Source organism: Alosa sapidissima, chromosome 13 (assembly GCF_018492685.1).
Source record: "Alosa sapidissima isolate fAloSap1 chromosome 13, fAloSap1.pri, whole genome shotgun sequence".
Taxonomy (NCBI): Eukaryota; Metazoa; Chordata; class Actinopteri; order Clupeiformes; family Clupeidae; genus Alosa; species Alosa sapidissima.
The window spans coordinates 8,742,685-8,766,902 of record NC_055969.1 but is presented as its reverse complement, the minus strand read 5'-3'; the positions used below and the strand labels follow the sequence as shown (position 1 = coordinate 8,766,902).

Here is a 24,218-nt window from a genome sequence, read left to right as displayed (position 1 = left end):
CCTGACAATAGGGGTGCTGATAAGAAGAATGGAAGCTTATAGGCCTAGGGCTACTTAAAATGCAAACATATCCTACCAAGAGCTTCCAACATTCTTTTAGGAATCATCATTATTCTTCATTCATGTTTGCTGAGATTTATTTAGGTCTATCAGGACCTGAAGAATGTAAAAATAAAACATGCAACATGCCTGGAAGGAAATAGTATCCTTGCGCATAACAGCCTGATCCTAATCTATTCAGCAAATAGGCTATAGCCTAGGCCTAAAACCTGGAGAATTATTAGACCACTTCTCTCTTTCCGGCCTAATTTTGATCTCTCCCCAAACAACTACATGGGCTCTGTACCTTTAAGATCCTCCCTCAACTGACCAAACCTCTCTCTTACGCATAAAGGGGAGGAGATAGCCTACTGTCTGAAAGATATCAGAACCAAGGCGATCAGAACAGCACCGCTTTGAGCGGATGTAGATTATACGGTGTGTTAACCTCCGAAAACATGGCAAATCGTAGTGAATCGTCTCTAACGCGGAGTCGTACGAATGACAAAGAACGCCAAGGTAAGGTTAATCAAAATATCAGGTCAGTTCGCAAAGTTCTACAATGCTTAACTTCACTCTAAGCAAACAAACCCTGTTTATTGATAACGGGATAACGGGCCACAGTGTCCCGTTACTCGGAATTAATGGACGAGGCGGAGGCAAGTTACCACAGCGGAGTTTATGACGTGCAATGACAATGACAAGGAGGAGATACTGTGAAGTTATCAAGATTATTTTAGGATGTGGCTGTAGTATCGTTAACTGGATAACTTTGGTAGACTGGAGGAGGTTGGTAGTGGCTGTTCAATTTACTAGCCACATAGCTTGCTAGCATATTTCGCCTCTGCTGCTGTATAGTGAAAGTATAATGTGGTCTAGTACTATGAATGCCAACAACTGAAATAATTCCGCAGAATACGTAACTTACCGCCTTAAATGGTGGAATATTAAAATAATTTTTGCTGCCACATTGGTTCCCGTTGGAATGGCACGGATGGGCGTGCCGTAAGTAGGCTAGATCGGGCCGCAAATGTCTGTCTAAACCCGGCCCGCGTCCGACAGAGTTGCGTCCGACCCCGACCCGATGGAGCCTGTGTGTTTCAACCTGCGGTCCCGTTTTGGTGTTGCACCTAGTAAATCAGCACGTTACGATAAAGAGGAATTTATGCGATTAAACATATTATTGGGCAAACAATATTTTAATATTCAGTGTCGAAGTGAAGATGTTAGGAGCAGAATATAACAGAAGATGACATTAACGCTCCACCCCATTGGTTATTATTCTGCCTGATTTACCCTGATATAATAAATAGCCTCTGTTTACTTTTTGTTAGATGATAACAGACACTGTGACAAAGTGGAACTAAGTCTCTCTCTCTCTCTCTCTCTGTCTCGGTCTCTCTCTCTCTGTTCTAGCTCTGGAGGAAGCAGACTCTAACATTGGTCTGTGTGGATGGTTCCTGGTAGGAATCTCCATCTTGCTGACTTTGGCCACCTTCCCTCTCTCCATATGGATGTGCATAAAGGTAGCCTTGCGTCCCAGTTTGAAAAGTTACTTAATAAAACTCAATGAAATTGATGTTGGTGTACTGTAGGTGTTATCTGTAGGTAACATGTGTGTGTACTGAAACTAGCAAACTAATCACCATCCTTCTGACTCTGACCCTGTTCCCTCTCTCCATATGGGTGTGTATAAAGGCCAGTAATACCCTGTATATGCCAGTAGTACCCTGTCTGAAAAGTTACTTAAAGATGTTTAAGTGATTCTGAATGACTTCACATTTGTTTATATTTGAATCAAACACCAAGCAAAACACCAGAGAGTGAGCCCTCCCCTCCCCAAACTCCCCTGGTCAACTAAGGTGTGCGAATCCCAACTGACTGGCTCAAACAGTGCCTCAGTAGCCTGGCGAGCCAGACCCACATTAAAATGTAGGGTCTGGGCACTCACCGTTCGCAGTGCTCAGTCCGAGGGGCGGGATAATCAGTTGTCTTTCAAATTCCCTCTGCACGCAATAGGACGCAATAGGATATTTGTTTTCAAGTAGCAGGGAATTCAAGCCAAACCGTTGCAACTCTGCCATCAATCATTATGTTAAGCCCACCAAACGACTCTATACACGATTTCAAAGGCCTGATTAAGTTTCGATTTCTGGAGCTCACAAGCCAACGGAGAGTTGCTAGACTAGCCCTGGCAGCAAATGTAATTTGCTGCCGCTAGGGGCGCGTCTAGATTTCTAGGCTAGTGCCTCAGTGCAATTTGGAGATAATAGACCTCTGAAGTTCACCTACAAAAAGGACCCAAAAGCTGCCATCTTTGCTCATATAAGGAGATCCGGTTACCATCTTTGCCCATATCGGGAGGCGGATTTCCTTAGATGGGCAAAGATGGCTAGCCTGGACACGCTTGGGCAAAGCCTGGACAAAAGCCTGGACAAAAGATCTCTTTTCAGGGAGATACTAATCTGGAACACCATAATTCACTAACGTTTCCATTAGACCCCAAAAAGGTCAGGTCGATCAGCACAGAGAAGGGATGGCGCTATAGTTTTGAATTGAAAGGGGCTGTGGTAAACGGTAGTAGCAGCACCTGCAAACATCAAAAATTGCAGTCGGAAAAATGTGTAAATTTATTTACAACAAAGTTAAGCCTACATATATTATTTCCTGACTGTCGATGCTGCTTATTGTGTCAGTTTGTAAAGTTTAGGTGAAGTAGGAAGTAACGTCAGAAATTCCTGATCAATGTGATTGGTTAGGCTGGACCAATGATTTCAAAGTAAACGCCATGTCTATGCCCGTCACCATAGTGTTGGAAACGTTTCCCAATCATGAGTCCCCAGACTCTTGAGTCTGGTTTTAACCAGGCTAAAAGATGGCAGCATCAGGGGGCAATTAGGAGGTGGACATTCTATCAGTTAATGTCAGCTATCATTGGCATTTGTCAGTTGAATTTTAATGAATTTGAGTTTCTGGACCAATTAACTAGTGAAAATCTAGTGAAAAAACTATTTAAAAAAATCATCATTGGTTGGAATGATGATGTTGGAAATGGAAATGGTTATTCTACTTCTCATAGAGAAGGACAGTGCCCCAGAATGACATTCTACTAAATTGAAAGAAAATGCAACTTCCTTGGTTGAACCTGGGTTTTTTCCATTGGCTTATCTGACCCATTGTTTTGCATCAGTCACCAGATTTGGAGTGTTTGGGGATAGTTCACAACAGTGTCAGCTTGTTTGAACGGAAATGACAGAAAAAAATCCTTTTCCTCCCGAATAACTTTTTTTTTTTTAGAAAACCAGTGACTATAGCCAGTTTGTGTTAATCTAACTGCATAAACTTAATGAATAACCACATTTTTCTGTGTTTCCTGCAGATAGTGAAAGAGTATGAGAGAGCCATCATCTTCCGTTTAGGACGAATTCTCAAAGGAGGTGCCAAGGGGCCAGGTGAGAACCTAAGTATACTATGTTGCACTGCTGTGGCATATGAAGGGTATATTATTACATTATGAACTATAACTATACCTTTTTAAAACACAGACACTTGGAATGCATATAGTGTCCTGCAGATTGTGTATTGTATATTTTTTAACTTTTGTTGTACCACACATGACGACACGTATTTAAACGTATACGACACATATAGTGAAATACGTGGCGACATGAATTTGTAGAGAATTTTTTATTTTTTTTTGCTTAGCTAGCTCTTAGCTAGAAGAGTGTAATGAACACAAGTCAGAATCTGAGTGGGCTTGTGATTTGGTGGAAATAATTCTACTTTTTAGTTGGAAGTAGCACCTCTGTCTTTACCGTACTTTTCAGTGTTTTTTTGTATACCACATGTTATTCTACAAAAATGTGTTGGGAGCGTTCATCCCCGGTAATGCGGAGCCACTTGCAGTTTGTGGTTAACCAGTCTTGCGTAAGTGTTGCTATAATGATGTATTTATAGTGAATTTCCTTTTTCACTTGCTTAGCTAGAAGAAGAGAAGTCAATATCTGAGTGGGCTTGTGGTTTGGTGGGGAAAAAATCTACCTTTTAGTTGGAAGTACACATCAAGTGCAGTGTTTTTTCGTACACCATGTGATTCTACAAAAATGTGTTGGGAGTGTTCATCCCCTGCAATGCATTAAGGTGGAGCCCCTTGCACTTTGTGGTTAACCAGTCTTGCTTAATGATGTGAACGGTTGTACTCCTCTTGAATTAGTTGATTGTCTATTGATTTTTATATTGCTCCACAATTGATCTACAGCAGTTCAGAAGACTACTACTACTACTGCTACTACTGAATACAGGGGCAGCCGTGGCCTACTGGTTAGCGCTTCGGACTTGTAACCGGAGGGTTGCTGGTTCGAACCCTGACCAGTAGGCACGGATGAAGTGCCCTTGCACCTAACCCCTCACTGCTCCCCGAGCGCCGCTGTTGTTGCAAGCAGCTCACTGCGCCGGGATTAGTGTGTGCTTCACCTCACTGTGTGTTCACTGTGTGCTGAGTGTGTTTCACTAATTCACGGATTGGGATAAATGCAGAGACCAAATTTCCCTCACGGGATCAAAAGAGTATATATACTTATACTTATACTTAAAAATTGTAACTAATTTAGGGCCAGTCTGAATATAGAATTCTGGATAGGATTCTGACAATATGACAGGGGTAGGGGAAACAGCAGACGGTTTTAAGAGTTAGGTCACATGTACATTTTGTTACTCACATTATGACTGAGAAATCTTTAAAAACTTATTTTACTGTATAGAGTATACAGTTAAGAACAAAATTACTCATAACCCTGGCAAATATTGATTTAATGTTGATCTTCTCTTTATCAGTATGTTTGTTCGGACTGAAAATGACACTGCCACATGCCAAAAGGTTGCAAGACAATGTGGTAGAAACATGGAATCAGACAAATAACCGTTTTTTTACTTTTTTTTAATATAAAAAATCTTTTATAAAAAAAAAAAAAAAGCTCTCAAAGGCAGAAACAATTATTTGCCATCACTCTGGCCTTGTGCTCACTTTTTGGACGGATTGAGGTCTGGACTCTAAAATGATGATGATATTGTTCTCTGTTAACCATTTCTTACCTTGCTTGGCTGTATGTTTCGGATCATTGTGTGATCATTATATTTTGCCAATTTACAAAAAACTAATTATATATAAACTTGTTTTAATGATAAATTGTTCATGTTTATATAGTCAAGATAGTGATAATTTTTTTCTCAAAGAAATAATGCCTAAATTTTGGCCATGCAAAGGTAGTGGACAGGTGGTGGTGGTGGTCACAGAGGTACCTCTTTGTAGAAATGTGAAGTACTAACATCTTAGTTATGTGACCAAACAATTATTTTTTCATACCAAAATTAAAGGGAAACTTGGCAGGATTTCCCCCTCTGCTGGAGAAATTGTGCATTATGCTATTTCAAACTGTGGAAAAAGGTAACGATAAAGCACATGGATTTGTTTAAAAGCTAGCAAAACGGTTAGCATAAGTTCGGCAGACAATGTGGATGTTACAAGGTAAGAAATACGATTTAAAACGAGTTTCTTGTTTCTCGGTTCTCTTTCCGGGACGGTAGTCTCAATGTTGCAAGGTTGGTTTTCCGCCTGGGGACGCTAGGGGCAGCGGGAAAAGTCACCATTTTCACCGGAACAGGTCATTTAACCATCCAAATGATTTCTAAACGGGTTTATTACGTTGAAATAGTTGCCAAGTTCCCCTTTAAAGTCCACTTAGGTCCATATAGGCTTTGTGTTAGTACCAATTAGAAACACTAAGATAAATTAACTGTTGGCAACATATGGCAACACCATGCAGTAGAGGGCTAATGGTCCGAATGGGGCAATTCTCTCCACAGACTGCCTGATCTTTTCCTCCAGAATCTTAATGTAGTTTTAGTGTTACTACATGTATTTACTTTGAGAAGGTCACCAGGTCCCATTGTCTGAAAAACACCCAAAACTATCCATGTTTCTACCACATAGTCTTACAACCTTTAGCCATGTGGCAGTGTCATTTTCAGTCAGAACAAACATATTGTTCAAGTGAAACATTAAATCAATATTTGCCAGGGGTATAATGTATGAATCATTTTATTCTTAACTATACGTACTGGGGCAGCAGTTAGCATTTTTAAGATATCCGAACTCTGTGAGTCCCTGTCATTTTGGATAAAAGTGCCTGCTGAATATGTTATTATGTTATATCTCCTTTTTCTTGTAATGTTCATGTCTTGTTTTTTCCTGTAATGGGTGTAAGAGGTGTTAAACCATGCAAACCATATAAACTTCCTTTACCCGTTTAGGCATTTTGTTTTCAAGAGCAGTAAACCTACTTTAATTTAGTGGTCAGTGCTGGTAGACAGGAAGTGAAGTTGGAGAGAGCTGGGCGGGGGGGTGTGAGTGTTACCGGAACCCAGCCGAATGTGGTCAGTATGCTGCCGCTTACGCAAAAGCAGCCCCCATGTACAGTAATCATTTAGTTAGGAAAAAAAAGTTCACTTTGTTTCAACACATACTCAAAAAAACTTGAGGCCCCTGTGATGTGCTCTGCATGCCTACATCTGGAAGAGATTCTTTTTGAGGAAGCTATTCAAAATCTGAACGCCGCCCACAGACGCCCAAATGTTTACTCAATCAGTGAAACTTTAAAGCAGTGACTCACGGTCATATGAGCTTGGGGCCCCTAAGTTCAATACACACGGGACAAGAAGTGAAGTCTGAGGGAACTGGTGGAGATCTGGTGGGGTCAGTGGTCCCCACACAGCTTTATTTAGAAAGCTTTTTGACCTATGTAAGTAGCTGGGCATGAGATAGCCCAAATAACAATGACAGCCATGTGTAACATGAGGCAGAGTACACCTGTCAGTGGCCTCCCTGTAGGCTTAGGATGCCTTTAACAGTACTGTAGGTCCAGTGGAAAAACAACAGTATGTTACATTTGAACTACACCTATATTTATCCTATACAGTTATACTGATGTATGGATTTCAGTTCCTCAATGTAATGCAACATTAGAAAGCAATTCTCCACTATTCACAAATATTTAAGTGCATGTGAGACTGAACAACATAGGCTATGTGGGATTGGGCTTTCAAAAAAGTGACTTGAAAAGATTGTGTGATTGCTGTGTCCTCTCCCTGTAAATGATACAGTAATTGTTTACATTAACCAAGTTATGTGTTTCCTTGTTCCTTGTCTCATGTCATACACAGCATGATGTTTGGTTTAGTGCAAAAAAAAAAAAAAACTCAATGCACAAATTAACTGGGAGCCAGTGGAATTTTCCATGATGTATCCCAGGGTCTTCTGTTGTATAAAGAGAAGTGCTGTAGTTTGCAGTCTTGCTAATGGCCAGATGCTTGGTGGATGGTGCCTGGTGTTGTCCTGGAACAACCCCAAGGCCAGTTGAATTATCAGCTAAACAATTATTTTATTGTGTGTATACCCTGGTTCTTTCATGAGTAATTTAACAAATGATTGGATGATCTAGGCTATCCAGGCATAAATTAACTGTTGTTTAAACATGACCCTACAGTGGCCCTGAAGTGCCAAACACGCAACAAATCACAAGAACACAAATTAAAAAAAATAATTAAGAAAATAAACAAAACACATGCAAATGAACACGCAAAACATCTACATCAGTTTCATTTAGGAAATGTTGCAAAGACAAAAAACACAAATATTGAGATGCCCCTAAAGTTGTCTGGCCCCTGGGCTAGACTACCTGCTGTTCTGCTGTTCAACATTGTTTATACTAACTGTGTATTTGTGTCCCAAAGGTCTGTTCTTCGTCCTGCCCTGCACAGATACCTTCATTAAAGTGGACATGCGCACCATCTCATTTGACATTCCCCCACAGGAGGTGATGAATTCTCCACACACACACACACACACACACACACACACACACATGCGTGCATACATGCACACACACACACACGCATACATGCACACATGCAAAGAATTTATAATCACACACTGCATATGTATAGGTACAGTTATTTCCTCTCGGTGGTGGTGTTTTGGTTAAGAAACCGGGTTAGCAAAAGTCAAGTCCAGGGGTTGCGATTCCCAGCTGCCACCCTTGTGCACTTGAGCAAGGCACTTATCCCTGAGTTGCCCCAGGGAGACTGGCCCTGCAGTTAATTATAGTAAGAGTTATAGTATTTTGCAGATGCTTTTGTCCAAAGCGACTTCCAGAATATGAACTTTACAATAGTTAAAATGAACAATTATTTAAAAAAAGTTGAAAAAACTGAGAATTGCATAGTAACTTTAGTTTAAAACATCAGCCAAATACATGAAGATAAGCTTAAAGAAGGATGGAGTACAAAACTGACTCATTCAGCTGGCACATCTTCAAATTGAAGAGATGCAGTGTGGACTAGATTTTATAACTATTCTATAACTAGGCTATTTTTGTGTATTTTGTGTTTGTGTGTCTTTTTGTGACCCAGATTTTATACTGTGAAAATAACATCTGCATGCTGAAAGCACTGTATTAAAAAAAAAGAATACTTAACTGTGGTCTCACAAGCAAATGGCACCATTTTTAGTTAACCCACAATTTCATTTCTCCTACTGTGTGTGTGTGTGTGTGTGTGTGTGTCCATAGGTCCTGACCAAGGACTCGGTGACAGTGAGTGTGGATGGCGTGGTGTACTACCGCGTGCAGAACGCCACACTGGCTGTGGCCAACATCACCAACGCTGACGCCGCCACCCGCCTGCTTTCTCAGACAACCCTCAGGAACGTGCTGGGCACCAAGAACCTGGCCGAGATCCTCTCAGATCGCGAGGAGATTGCACACAGCATGCAGGTACAAACACACACACACACACACTCACATCTTTGTTTCTCAAGTTATGCATGACATTTAAGAATAGCAATGAGCAACTCAGTGAGCTACTTTAGCACATACTTTGACTCTCCAAAGCTTAGTTTTACACTGTCACTGTTGCCGTAGAAGTGGTACTCATAAACTAGTTTGCCGTGTATGATAATATCAGTGCAAACGTTTTACACTCTTAATGTTGCCGTAGAAGTGGTATTAATGAACCAATGTGCTATTTATTCTGTGGGTGTGGGTGCTCATGGATGTGATGGGCCTTGGGGTCCGTTTGTACTTCCTCAGGCCACTCTGGACGACGCCACGGACGATTGGGGCATCAAGGTCCAGCGCGTGGAGATCAAAGATGTCAAGCTGCCCATTCAGCTGCAGAGGGCCATGGCTGCTGAAGCAGAGGCCTCACGGGAGGCTAGGGCCAAGGTACACACACACACACACCCCACACTAAGACACACACACGCATACACATATACACACACACACACACACACACTTTTTTTTTTTTACATTTTTATATTTGTGATGGCCCTTTAAAAGTAGGCATGTCCTTTACGCCTGTTTGCTTTTCTCCTTCTTTGTAGGCTAATCATATAGGCAAACATATTTTAACAGCCCATTTCAAATATATTTTATTTAATATACTTATATAATATTATCTGACACACTTGTGTAGGCTATCTTGTAGCCTGAATAGCCAGAATAAGCATTAAGTGGCTACGGGTTGAAAAGCAGTCACTTCAAATCCATTGCCAGCTGATTCTTCTGCTTTGCATTGATAGAAGTCTGACCCCTGCACACGCCACACTCAGACACTAGTGTTAATTTCGTCAGACGAGACGAGAGGAAATATGTTCGTCAACGACCTTTTTTTTAATGACTAAGACGAGACGATGACGAGACGGCAGTATTGTCCTGAAACACTGACTAAGACTATCTTAAGATGCATTATTGTTGACGAAAAAAGACGAGACTAAAATGTTTTGCATGAAATAAAAACTAAGATAAAATCTCTCTTCATTTTCGTCTACAAAATGAGAAGACAGAATATCTAGCTGTTACGTTTTCAAAATATTCCGAATGAGTTCAAACGCAACAGCTTTCCTGTAGGCTAGTCTACGTGCTGTTGCTGCAACCCTGTGGCTGCAACACGAAACTACATGGAACAAGAACACTGGAGATTTCTGCCAGAGTTAGCAAACTAATTACCTAAGCTTTATGCCACAATGCTACATACCCAGAAGTTGAAGCTTCTCTCATACAAATTAACATCCACCAGAATGTCCATACGAAAATGTTCATCATGTAATGTCAACTATTTAACTAGTTAGACTGATGATGCAAAGTTTGCTAGCAAGTAAGCTAATATGGAAAGTTCGCTAGCAAGTTAGCTATGGCTAAGATGGAGAGTCTGTTTGGGGAATGTGTTGTGTTTGGGCGCATATCGCCATCTAGCGAGACGGAGTAAAACATTAATACTTTGGACTACGACAGTGTTTCTCAAACTTTTTCAGTTTCAGGACCACTTAACTAACCCTAGCTAAAAAAAAAAAGATTAGACCTACTTCAACAGTAGCCTATAATTAGTCTACATTATAGGCCTACTCACTGAACCACCTTGCTTATTGTCTTTGCACTTTGCTTACTGTGTGGATTCATACTGTATGATTTAAACTGGCATATCTTACATAGACAGTGTTGCAGAACTGTTTTTACATACAAGTTGGTTCAATATTGCAAACAACTCATCTACATTATATTTTACCACGTCTGCTCGCGGACCACTTGGGATAGCTTGCAGACCACCAGTGATTCCCGGACCACACTTTGAGAAACACTGGTCTACGAGTATGACAGTGGTCCAGTCAAATCTTTTACTGTCTATGGTCAAATCCCAGCCGAGCTATAACTGTAACTGACTGACAAAAAATCAGAATGAGTAATTATAACAGACGAGTAGCCCTGTGGACACACAATATTGTTGGAAAACTGAGATGTGTGAAACACTATTTGACTCAAATGGTAATCAGAAATAATTTGTTATAAAAAAAAGACTAAAATGTGTTGACTAAAACTGACTAAGACTAAGATACCTTTAGTTTTCTTTTGACTAAAACTAGACTAAAATGACGAGACTTTTAGTCGACTAAAACTTGACTAACAAAAATGATATTTGAATGACTAAATATGACAAAGACTAAAAAGCACATTTCGTCACAAGACTAAGACTAAGACTAAATTAAAAATAGGTGACAAAATTAACACTATCAGACACACACACACACACACACACACACATACACACACACACACACACACACACACACACACACACACACACACATACTGTACACACACACACACACACACACATACACACACACACACACATACACACACACACACACACACATCTATGCATTCTTATATGCTCTCTCCATCCTTTATGCAGACATACTTTATATGCACACATATTTGGTATTATACACACACCCGTAGTTACAATATCTGCCCACAGATAAAAAAGAGGAAGTGTGTGCAGTGGTCATAAGATAAGTGCACGTGGACAGTCACACACAGGTTTCACATGTTTCTTCCTGTTAATACACTGATTGTGTCTTCCTGCTTGCTTGCTTGCTCCATTGACAGTTCTAGACTCTCTCTTCCCATCTTCTCTCTGTCAAATGCATTTTTGGATTGAGGTTCTTGTTATGATTGTAGTCAAATTAAGTGTGATTCCAGCCAGAATCATGGCAAATACGTACATGTAATTCAATGTAATTCAAAAGCTAGTTATGTTAATGCCCCGACGGTACCTTGTCTCTGTCCTACTCTCTCTCTCTCTCTCTCTCTCTCTCTCTCTCTCTCTGTCCCTCTCTCTTTCTCTCCTCCTTCTCTCTATCTCTCCCTTTGTTCCTCTACTCTAGGTGATTGCGGCGGAGGGCGAGATGAACGCTTCCCGTGCGCTGAAGGAGGCGTCCCTGGTGATCGCCGAGTCCCCATCTGGCCTGCAGCTGCGTTACCTGCAGACTCTCAACACCATCGCCGCCGAGAAGAACTCCACCATCATCTTCCCCCTCCCCATAGAAATGCTGCAGACCTTCATGAAACATTAAGACTTCCACTCACACACACATACACATGCACCCACTCACAATACATACGCTTACACATGTCACACGCACACACTGTGAGCATATACTGGACTTTGGACTGTGTGGATGGGATGCGATATACTCAATCATTCAAGTCAGACAGATGGCCATACCACCACACACCTCACTTCACTCTCCCTCCAAACGCATCGAGGCATTTGGCCAAATCTATACAATGTTTTCCCATTGACAGCATGTTACATTCAGAATTCTGTATGGCCAACATTCTGTATTCATTATACTGAACATTGGTAGATATACAGGTAGACATATGATTGGCTGTTGTTGGTAGATAATTAGGTAGACATTTGATTGGCTGTTTTGTTAGAATGGTGGAAGAAGTCTGCTCCATATATTACCACCACCATGGAGGTTATGTTTTTGGTGCTGGTTTGTTTCTTTGTTGGTCAGTCTGTAAGCAGGAAATCACACACAAAAAAAACGAGCTGCCTGATTTTTATGACACTTGGTGGAAGTGTAGCTTGGGCCAAGTGCCATTCTGGAGCAGATACAAAACACTGGGTGGATCCACAAATCCAAGCAACACATCATTGCGCTATATTCCCAGCATTTCAGAATTGTGTCAGACTTTGCGAAAGAAATTACATAAAACCTTTTCCTGAAAGAGTTTGTGTTGTCGGTATAGGACAGTCACAATATGACTTCTATACAGTACACACAGATGTATCTCTTTATGGTATGAGCATTCATGTGAAGTGGAGTGGAATCCAGGTCATGAGATACTCTCCCTCCACTTAAAGGCTTTCAGAAAACCAGAGCATCAAATAACCAGAGGAAATAGAAGTAACCACATCTCAGCCCTGCTGCAAACCCACATGTTCTTAACATTGCATTTCTGACACACATTCTCACTGCATAAACACAACGCAACCACGCACAAGCCCTTGCCTAGTGAGAGTAGTAGTGTGTTGAGCCAGAGGTACATTTAAATTCAGAAAACAGACGTGAGTGTTTGTGTCAATTTGCACATTGCACCATATTTTTGTTTACAGTTTAAAGCAAACAATTTGAAATGTCTTCACAAAAATGTTCTGATTTAAAAGTTTGCCTGTTTGCCAAATTGGAATGTACCTCTGAGTTAAGGCTCAACATGCCACTAATGTGTGTTTGGATCCGTTTGCCTACAGTATATATGTGAGTTGCTATCTGCATCTGAAATCCCATACAGTATCAATGAAAGGTCAGTGTAATTGAATAGTCAACACTGTAAACATTCTTGAGGATGATTACAGTGCAGTGCAGTGATGCTTAATTGTAAGTGTGTGTGTGTGTGTGTGTGTGCGCGTGCGCATGCATGCTTGTGGGAGTAAGCTGTTCTGAATGCAAAAAAGATGCCTTGTATTTTATTAAGCTGTACCTGACTCTCTCTTTCTCTATCCGTGGTCGTATCTGACAACATAAAGCCTTAATGAGTGTTACATGCTAATCTCACCTCCAAACAGACTTTTTTAACCAATTTATCAGGAACATTTTTTTTACTTCAGAGCTTTTTTTATTTTAACTATACATTGTATGATTCAGTATTATAGCGATTGATCAAATTAACCCTGTTTGTATTACCCATGGCTGTGGCTAGTTATAGAAAGCTAATAATAGAAAATATTATTGCGGTGTTTTAACTGCCCTGAAACAAGCAGTTTTGTTCACTGCCTACTGACCTGCTCTGCCTACTAATGTAATGTCTCGCCAAAGATGTGAATGCCCTAGTGTTACGTGCCTATTTGTACCTCTGCCAAGTTTACACTCTAGGTTGCAGCGTGTGTGGGATTTCAAAATTAAGCCATGGGCTTTGTTGAATTGCTTCCTGTTGCACTTTGCTATACTGTGTTTTCCGGGTATGTGCCAAGCAGCACATATTGCCATAATAAAGTTCAAATTAAGCTTTGTGTTGTGAAATGTATGTGAAATATTTGTTTGTACCAGTATGTGAAGTGAAAGTGCTATATACCCTTGTGTATGAAGTTGGTGTTTATTGAATATCACTTTTATTTGTTGAAGTTGTGTAATGTTGAAAACACGCACTGACGTCCACATTTAACAACTTATATAAAACCAATAAACAACTGAAGGTTTATACCATATTTGTACTAAGCCTGATTCTATTGCCCATGCTCCAGATCAAACTCCACCAAAAATGAAATCAGACCACATCTTGGACCACAAATGTGTTTATTTTCTTTATTTCTATCAACTCTCATAGGTTGTATTTATTGTAACAAAAAAGTAAGGCAAGGGAATGAATGAATTCTGCAGTTCAGGAAGCAACATTGAGGTTGTAAACTTGAAGCAGCAAAGCAGGAGAAACCCTCTGAGGTCTGGCTGAAGCTTTAGCTGCAGACAAGCAGGGCTGGTGCAAAGCCAGCTGGAGGAGACCAAGCCAGCGTTGATAGATGTGTTCAAGATGGCGTCTACGCTGTGATGTTTCTGTGCCTAGACCTTTCTCCATCCACTGAATTACCTCTCAAGGAACTCTGGCTCTACACATAGTTCAGCATATTTAAACAAAGCTGAACGTTACATGCTCTTACTCTTTATGCGACCATGCAGTGGTCAATCTACAGATAACACCTCGGGAAATCTCAAATGAAACAGGCTTCCTCCTCTGAAGGTCTCAGATGGAGTGTGCCTCCCCCACCCACTCCCCCCTGGTCCTCCCATCTAATCACATCCCAGAATAGCAACACAAATTGAAAGTGCCACTGACACATCACCTATTGTAGCTCCAGCATTCCAGCCCAAGATACCAGCACCCTCCCCCCTCCAAGGCCTCATTCATCAGCCCTGGCACATGAAGTGCATAACTAATGTGATTAAGGCTATAGGGTTTCTTCATTCAATTGCACTACCATTGTTCAAGAGCACTCCCATTTGTTTGTTCTGACAGGGAATCTCCATATTTATATGTTTAAGTCTCATTAGAGTGGAAAGAAGTGTCCTCATTAGATAAATGACTGGTGGATGTCAAGGAGTAGATAGGAGACTGGTGGATTGTAGCCACCAAGGCGCCAACATGAGCTGAATGGCTGTTTTGTTGGAAATGGAGAACCTGAGACCTCTAGTGGCCATTCATAGTTATTGCTTGAATATCAGTTCCCGCCCAGGCTTTCATTTAGCCATCTCACTGTACCAGTTTAAATGTGGAATGGATTAAAATATTTTGCAGTAGAGAGCTATTAGGCCTGAACATGTTTTTTGGCAGTATTGCACTTTCATCTACTCTTTCAGAAGAGGCTTCACAGATCAAAAGTGGGTAGGAATTTCATTACCCAGCCTATCCATAGTTATGGACAACGAATGGTTCATATGATGGCCAAAAAGACAGCATAAAGGCTTGAGGTTCATTCTTTTGTTAAAAGCATCTTGACAGGGTCCTTCATGTTGAATATAATCCTACTTGTGGCAGTATGCATGTGCAGCAGCATCTATAACAGTCACCCTGAAGGGGTATTTCTAAGTAAAAGTCCTTACTGTTGGACAATTCTAATGCTGACATATAAAAACCACACTTTGTGTACTTCTATAGAAAAACAACATGCAGGAGATGTCAAATGAGGCAGGTGTTCTTAGTCATTGTAAAACAGTTGTGTGTGTGTGTGTGTGTGTGTGTGTGTGTGTGTAAAAACCAGGTGAGATCAGGTCTTCTCTGTGTACCTAGTATGCCTCAAACTAGCATAAATAAAAAATGCAGAAAAATGGCTATTGTCCACTGTATGTGTGGAACTGCTACATGCAGAGAGAGCAGCTAATTATTGTTTTCCTTCAGGAGTGCCTGGGGCTTCAGCTCAGGGCGGTAAGGCAGTGGAGCGAAAAAGGTTAAAGGTTAAAAGGTCACAGTTCACAGTTCAAGTTCAGCCATGGCACGGTCCAGGGGGTCGCTGGTCCAGTAGTCATGGTCCCAGCCCAGGAACCAGCCGGTGAACGTGGGCGGCTCGAAGCCCTGCTTGAGCTTCACAATGGGCGTCCGGCGGTCGCGGTTGGCAGGGTCAGTCTCGATGTAGCGAGAAGCTGGACGGAAGAAGAGGGTTGATGGGCTGTAAACCACATTTTCTACACAAAAGGCCTGCAACAACCTATAGTCTTACACCAGAGTTACACCGGGTGTGCAACTGAAGCGCTCCATTCGCATGGCGTAAAAATAGTTTATGGAAGACTTCTAGAAGTCTAATTTTTTTTAATCTATACGCGCTGCTATCACGTCTGATGTAGACAGTTCTATTGATTATATATGTGAACGGAACGCTTAAGTTACGTGCCCGATGTAGCCTCCCTGTTACACTAAGGGTTGAGGCCTCTTAGTATTGTCATAGTATGACAAAGATAATATCCTTTAAACTTGTGTTTGAGCATTTACAGACCGTGTGCTGGTGGTCTAATTTATTTTCTGTTGTGGGTCTGTTTCCTTGAATACGGATATGATTGACATAGATTCCAATTTAATAAACTGATTATCTGACTAATAGCTGACGTAGGCTGCATACATCCCTTGTGACCTTAAATAAAGAGATTTCGGGTTTCGGAACATACCGGACGCCATGGCCTCAGTCTTCTCCTCTTCCTGGGCCTCGCTGCCGATCCATACAAACACCTGTGGAGAATTCAGAGAGCCGTTAATGTCTGCATCGCCTCCATTCGCTTCCCCTTTTTGGCCTCTCCCCAAACATACTGGTGTCTCTGCCCTACCTGTTCCCAGGTGTCCAGGATCATGACGTCGTCTGTGGCCAGATCGTCCTGTGTCAACTCGCCAGGTACCTCCTCAATCTGAGCCAAGAAAACAAGGTTAAGTACATCCTTACAAATATGAAAACTGAGTCTGAATATGAAATGGCATCAAAGGACCTTTAAACTGACAGAACAAATGAAGCGGCGTGGGTAAAGGGCTCTGTAAGACTCACAATGAAGTTGCCTGTCTTGTTGGAACAGGCGAAGAGTCTGGGCGGGTGGGTGTCCATCTTGTCCTTCAGACGGGTGGAGGTGCGATACGCTGCTTTGCCTCCCAGTGCCTCCCAGAAGTCATCTATATGGGAGAGACAGTCAGCCATTACCAAGCGATTCAAACTCTAACTGAACTGTGAGTGTATGTGTGCTTTGTGTTTGTGGATCTGAGTCACTAGCCGCATTTACAGTACATGGACGTTTTTTTTCTTGTCAGAAGCTCCTAGATGTACTGTATTGCCGCCATGGAAACGCATTGTTTAAGTCACTCTGCCTTATTAACACATAGGGAACACCTACGCAGAATTGAAAGCGTCCATGGAAACGGGGCCACTGTTTAAGTTTACTTATTACACATTATTTAAATGTTTCACTATTATTTATATGTTTCATAATTTATAATAAATAAAAGTAAAAAATTAAAAAAGTTACTGAAGGTATTTTGCAGACTTTGTCCAAAGCGACTTAGTGAATGCTGACTTTTAAGGAGCAGTTGTGTGTGCACGTCTCTGTTGGCGTGTGTGAGTGTGTGTTGTGTCGGCGCTTGTGTTGTATTGGGGTGTGTTTGGCGTCCCACGCACCACTCTCTCCTCCCTCGGGCAGCTCGGAGGCAGACACCCCCAGGATGCCACACAGCTGCTGGGCGCCCTGCTTCTCTGGGTCGCTGGCCCCCTGGCCCACCCACACGAACGCTCCCCCCGGGGTCACCAGGACGAACGCGTCGTTCGAGTTCAGGTTGGAAGATGCAGCATCAACCTGAGGCGGGGTCAGAGTCAGGTCAAAGGTCTGTATACGGTGATGCTTGAATAAACAAACTCCAAATTGAATATTGATATTTTTACATGGCAAATTCTGTGTATTTAAATGTCGTAAGCCAACACGTCTTTTAAAGAAAGTATCAAAGTATCAATGTGTTTACAGAACAGTAAAACTAAGCCTCAGATAACAGTAGCATAACAATACTACATACTGTAAATACACTACATTTAACAACAATTCAACAGCCTGAAGCTCATGGTACATTTTGATATCAAAAGAAAATATACTGCCAAGCAATAACCACTGAACAGTTGCTCACATTTTGATAATGCTTTACAGTGCATGTTGTCAGAGAGCATGGAGCAGCATGAACTCACCTCCACAGCACGCGTGTGTCCAGTCGAGTTGGAGCGCACCTGGAAGAGGCGCGTGTCTGCGGGGGCCGACTGCCCTCCGTCCCTGGACGTGCCCCCCTTGTGCACCACCATGGGCAGCCCCCCGAACAGACTCATCATGTGGGCAGGCTCTTTGCCCTGGACCACACGCACCTGAGATACACACACACACATACACACACACACACACACACACACACGAAATTAAAGGATTATTCATGGTCATTTTTTTCCAGTTTGCAGCCTTGTGGTAGCATGCTCAAGATGAGGTGATTGATGATCTGGGAGTCCACAGAATGTGATGCTTACCGGTACACATTTTATACACAACATTTGCACAAACTTTGCATGTGCATAAAAAACACAAAAGTGCACACTAGAGGACCTCTTCATGAGAACCGTGAGTATCAATTCAATCTAACCACTCTTGTTTTAGTAAGTTCCATCATGCTGTTTTTTAAGCTGTGCTTGCACACTGTGGCCACAGGGTGTCAGTAGCAAACGCCAACAAAAAGGAATGTGACATAAAAGCCAAACTCCTCAGTCCCAGCATCCTCAGCTGTTGGCCGTGTGACATGTTTTCGGGGGGGAGCGTCTGGCCCGGCCTGCTGTTTTGGTCTGTGTGGAGTCTCTTGCCCTCAGCCGGTGCTAAAAGGGCCCCTTTCATGCCCTCCCACTCCTCCTTGGGCAACACTGAGACCGGCTGTTTTGGCCACGCCACTATTTCTCGCCACGCTGAATCACCAGTCTGTTTGCATCTGTTGCACCAGTCCACACATTTCTGCCTCATGACCTCGATTCACCCCCTCCAGGCATTTGATCAAGTGTGAATTCACACGGACGACTCCTCATCGCACCCAAGTCTCATGAGACTCTTCGACTCCACACCCTATTGTCCTCTGTTATTTTCCAGTAATGTCACCGTGAAACCATCGCATGGGATGATATGATAAAGAGTGTAAACATGCACCGACTCAGCCCATGCAGACTTAATACGGTGTGTTTGTGCACACAGTGGACACAAACAACCCCCAAAACAAACACAGAAACACTCACAAACACACAGGCACAGTTATGCCGTACTGGAATAACAGGCAGGCAAAGTGGCGACTGAATTGGGGGGTAATGGACAGGCACTTGGACACGATACGTGAGTGACTATACAAACCACCATGACATGAATGAGCTCACAGTCATGCTGAGTGAGATGAACAACAAACAGGGAAGTAGAGAGAAGGGCACAGACGATCCCAGATATTCAGAAATGTCTAGAGTCAGAACACTGTCTGAAACCTATAAAAGCTGCAGGATTTGTACCACAGATGTGGGAACTGTATACTAGGCTGTATTCTACTTGTTCTGTTTATCCTTTTCTCTGAATCTGGAAATGCATCTGCCAGAGCTAAAATCCTCTGCAATTGGGATCAGTGGCTAGCAGCAACAAGGAACAAATGACAACATTGGGCGTCCCTCAAAAACATCTCAGTGGCATGTCCTGTTTTTTGGCCTCTCTTTTTCCTATCAGATTTTTATCAGCTACAGCCAAACTAGCCACCGACACTAATGGCCATTCCCTAGGGGACTTTAGGTAATGTAGTTCCTGTGGCAGACAACACCTACAGAGCCTATCTATGTAACAGTCCACATAAGAGCTTTACATTTAAAAATAGTCAGGCTACATTTTGGGACATGTTCAATTTTAACCCTTGGCGATCCGCTAATGCATTTCCCATTACATGTGGACAGCTCCCTGGCCTGGTCCTGCACTACATTTGGCTTTCAATCACACCAACCCTTCCAGCCAGAATACAATTCAGTCCTGGCTCTAACCTCACCCTCTTTCTGGGATACTGGCCCACAATGCACTAGCATTCAAACCCTCTCTGGTCAACCCCTGTGGAATACATACAGTATCTGACCCCACGCATAAACAGAGATACCTGTGTGGTAAGACGGGCACCAGCAACCTGCAGACAGAGAGGCAGGGGAAATGAACGAGGGATTAGAGGAAGGAAAGAGAGAGGGAGTGACAGTGGTGGATGGAGGAAGGAAAGGGGGCAAGCGGATGGAGGAGCCAGGAATGGAAGGACACAGCAGAGAGTGACAACAGCACTCTGAGGAACAATAACTCCACTATAGGTGCTTACAGCTGTTTTGGGAGTAGTAGAACTGGCGAGTAGAGGAATGCCGTGTTTTTCTAGGTCAGGACACAGTCAACTGAAAGTCTGGCCCAAAAGTAGCCAATTCAAAGTTTCAAACTAGCTGCAGTCTTCCTCCTAGCTAAATCCGAGCATGCTTTTGGGAATCTCTCTTATGGGAATGCCATAAACACATTCCTACAGTTCGGCCTGCCAACAGAGCCTGAGAAAATGTAGCACTTCCTAAAGTTTCACTCAGCTCTGCTGACCGATAGTTTTTTAACCATTACTTCAGAATTGCTTATGCTTTTTCAGGAAAAATTACTCTTAGTTTGTAGAAAAATGCAGAAATCGAAGTTTAGCATCTCATCAATGACCAAAATTAGCTTCAAAACATTGTAGTTGCATTCCTTTGTTTTTTAACGGGCGTGTGTTCAGTATTGTTTTAGATGAATTCTGTATTAACTTTACCTGGACAGGTCCTCCTCCGAGTTCATCATCAAGCTGGGCACCCAAGATCGCTGATGCACCAATCTCATCTTGGGAGGAGTCCATTCCCTGCCTGTGGGAAATTCAGGTGAATGTACCAAGGATAAAATGCAACTAAAATGCAACAAATTAACAATTTTCAAGTATGAGGAACATGATGAGAGCTACCAGTACCAGAACTAAGTAGGAAACCTCAGGCCTCTCCGAAAAGGGTTCTAAATTTACAATTAAAGCCCCATTATGCAAAATTTCCACTTAATAAAACAGTTTAGAAATCATTGTGATGGTTAAATGACCTACAGTATTGTGGCGAAAATAGCAGCTTTCCCTGCTTCCACTACCATCTCCTAGCGGAAAACCAACCTTGCAATATCTGCACTAGTGTCCCGGCAAAGTCTGAAGTATCGTGAGAAGTGAGAAGGAGCGAGAAACACAAAATGCTTCGAAATTCTCTGGACATACACATACAACCCCCTCAAACACTGATTAGCCATGTCGGCTAGCTATAAGAACTAGCAGCGATGGCTTTATTTTTGAGATGTTCATCATGGCAGAGCCAGCGAAAAAGACCAAAGAGACAGTTGTGAAATATGCACCCCAAAGCTGTAGGGGGAGCTCCGTAGAGAAAAATGCGACAACAAAAGTGAGAAATCGGCAAAGAAATGACTGGAGTTACAGAGCAGGGCTTTAAATTAAACTTGATAAAATCTTCCCAAATTAATTTCTTCAGTAGTGTGATTTCTCACCAAATGTAGATGATGTGTCCTTGACGTCCTCCATGACGATAGTTGTAGAGGATGATGTAGCTGTCTCCTCCATAGAACTGCCCATAGGTAGATGGGTCAACTGGAGCCTTGTCGGAGCCCTCAATACGCCAGATCTGAAAGGTCAAAGTTCAAGTTAGAACAGGCATTCTAATTTGCACAGGATGCGTGTTGGGTCAGATTGTCCTTGACATCTTGTTGCTACCAGGAAATTTGTGTTTTCTCATTGCTATCAGCTTCCTTTTGTGATGTTTGGGGATGTTGACAAAAGCACACCCCAAACCAAAAACACACGCAAATAAAAACATTCAGAAGCAATGCCAACTTGTAATGACTTCATAAATACTGAACTACTGATATGCTTGACAAGATTTGGTAGATGATGATTAGACTTTAATAGCCTGATTAAGTACTGTTTATATGGAGTAATTATCTGAAAATACTGTTCATGTGAAACAGTCCTAACACCTGGAGGCCTTTAAAAACACCTTTTAAATTTTTATGGAAGTTTAAGAAATTAGATGAGCGCACGGTACTAGAAAGACTTACATCTGATCTTTGGACTCGACTCGAGGTAAGGTTTAAATCATTAGCATTTGTATCTACATGTTGGATTGTTAGCTGGATTGCTAGCACTCATATGAACTCATTATTACAATGAATGCATCTTCCATTAGCTATGCACAATTGATAATTAAGTGGTATCATTATCTGGGCTTACAGTGTTTGACTGGAACTCATCAAAAGCAGAATATGGTCTAAGCTCTCAGCTCCTCTCAGCTCACCACACCTCACCACACCTGCACTGTTCCCATTACCTGCTTCTCTCCGTTGCCGTCGTCGATCATCCCGTGCTGCGCAGCCATGGCGGGCGACTCGTGGAGTGTGGCGGCATCGAAGAGCACCTTCTCGATCTTGGCGATGGAGTTGGAGATGTAGGCCACGCCCAGGCCCTCGGTCTGGTCCATGTCGCGCCAGTTCTTGAAGAACTGCTTGAAGAGCGGCGTCTCACCGTGCTCGGGCAGGATCTGCACCTGCGTGTGCTTGGGGTAGCCCATCTTCTTGATGAACTCGTCCGCCGCCTTCATAGCAGCCTTGCGCTCGTCCATGTTGGCATCCTTTCCTGAGAGATGTTGGGGGGGGGGGGGGGGGGGGGGGGGTCGGGGGAGAGATAAAGTAAAAAAAAGAGATAGAGGACAGTAACAGAATGAATGAGAGAGAAGAGAAAGCACAGCAGAGAGAGAAAGAGAGAGAGAAAACTTAGCCAAGTCACAAACAAAATACTTTTTAAAATGTGTTTTCCCAATCATGCCCCAGTTAATGAAATTGGAAATGCATGCAAAGGGGATGGAGAGACTTCATGCCAGAATTGAAATTACTGGGAGGGAAAAAGTTCTTTGGAAACAATAAACTGGAACTCTATTTCTGCTTTACATAACAATTGACTCGTAATAGTTTTATTTCTCAATCATTACCCAAGAAAAATGATGGGAAGAATCTATTGTTTCATTGTCAGACAGAACCCTTGCTAAGCCACTTCTAAGCTTCTTTCATTTCTGTTTTTCTCTTTCTTCTTCTCTCTATTGATCTCTCCATTCCTCTATTCTCTTCTCACCCAACTTTACTCACTCGCTAACGGGCTTTGGCACAGATGATTAGACTCTGACTGAGATCAGTGCAAAGACAACTTTGTCAGTACAGTACAATGTCTACAGAAAAGATGCACAAGTCTACTACAGTCATCACGGCCGAAACCGTCAGTTTACCTTTCCAGACAAAGATCTTGCCGTCGGAGCCGTGGTCCAGGATAAAGCAGTCGCTGGACTCCAGGGCGCTCTGGGAGAACGGGTTCTCAGCCGCCACCAGAGCAATGGCCATGTCCCCGGTGGCGTCGGACACCTGAGACAGCACAGGTCAAAGGTCAAGGTTGGTTCCCTGGGCCTACCCTTGGCCCTTCATGAAAGATTTTTGAGTTTCACGGAATGGTTGATTGACCAGTTGAATGAGTTATAGATCATTATAGATTAAGCCACAATTGTCTTTCATCATGGGTTGGATCTCTACTGACTGTTTCATGAAAACTATCTTGTTTACTATCTTGCTGACTGCCAAATAGAACTACAAAAAATGACTGCACCCGTGGGATTTATGATTAATAAGTCATTTGGGCAGCATTAAAATAAAATAATCTAGATGCTGTCAAAAATAAAGCATCAAGACAAGTAGGAAATTTGTGTTTGTGTACTGACTGATTGTCTTTCCTTGTAAATGGCATAAGCTGCTTAGTGACATTGGCTTCTTTCACTGCTAGTCTTATGCAGTTTTCAAAAAACTCCAAAACTGACACAACGGGTCTTTTATCTGGTAGGAAATGATTTCCTCATGTTCAGAGGGCCTCGCAATTTGATTTGGTGATAAAAATGAATGTCAGCAAAAAGCGGGCTTGTTTGCGCCAGGCTTACATTATAAGCACCTTTAAGAGTTTGGCATGTGCAACAATAAGCTCACAGATCAGGCACCTTGTAAAGCTTGGCGCGCTTCCTGTTGGACGCGTCTGCTTTGATGTCATCGGAGGCTCCCTCAGGCAAGTCTGGCTTAGGCCCCAAAACCTGCACACACACACACAAACACACACACACACACACACACACACATACACACACACACAGAT

At 42.4% G+C, this 24,218-nt stretch overlaps 2 protein-coding genes across 4 annotated transcripts in view; one reads left to right on the top strand and one right to left on the bottom strand.

The window, feature by feature from the left end:
- The first annotated feature begins 359 nt into the window (after positions 1-359).
- Positions 360-24,218, top strand: stom (stomatin). 2 transcript variants are annotated; one of them, XM_042058665.1, is made up of 8 exons: positions 360-558; positions 1,456-1,565; positions 3,419-3,491; positions 7,828-7,910; positions 8,664-8,867; positions 9,183-9,317; positions 11,822-12,029; positions 24,183-24,218. In XM_042058665.1, the coding sequence occupies exons 1-7, from the start codon at positions 498-500 to the stop codon at positions 12,008-12,010; spliced, it is 855 nt and encodes a 284-aa protein (XP_041914599.1). In that variant the 5' UTR covers positions 360-497; the 3' UTR covers positions 12,011-12,029; positions 24,183-24,218. The 2 variants fall into 2 exon arrangements, with proteins under 2 accessions (XP_041914599.1, XP_041914598.1); XM_042058664.1 differs by lacking the exon at positions 24,183-24,218 and having other exon boundaries at positions 11,822-14,149.
- gsna (gelsolin a) overlaps positions 14,223-24,218 on the bottom strand; it is a 32,277-nt gene continuing 22,281 nt past the window's right edge. Inside the window, exons 6-17 of one of the 2 annotated variants that reach the window (XM_042058662.1) lie at positions 24,067-24,156; positions 23,314-23,446; positions 22,366-22,670; positions 21,530-21,663; positions 20,766-20,856; positions 20,097-20,123; positions 18,139-18,309; positions 17,584-17,758; positions 16,963-17,084; positions 16,751-16,828; positions 16,595-16,655; positions 14,223-16,075 (exon numbers count right to left, since the gene is read on the bottom strand). In XM_042058662.1, the coding sequence (XP_041914596.1) occupies positions 15,906-16,075; positions 16,595-16,655; positions 16,751-16,828; positions 16,963-17,084; positions 17,584-17,758; positions 18,139-18,309; positions 20,097-20,123; positions 20,766-20,856; positions 21,530-21,663; positions 22,366-22,670; positions 23,314-23,446; positions 24,067-24,156 (1,557 nt within the window). In that variant the 3' untranslated portion in view covers positions 14,223-15,905. The remainder of the gene's footprint in view (positions 16,076-16,594; positions 16,656-16,750; positions 16,829-16,962; positions 17,085-17,583; positions 17,759-18,138; positions 18,310-20,096; positions 20,124-20,765; positions 20,857-21,529; positions 21,664-22,365; positions 22,671-23,313; positions 23,447-24,066; positions 24,157-24,218) is intronic. The other variant, XM_042058663.1, reaches the window with a different exon arrangement.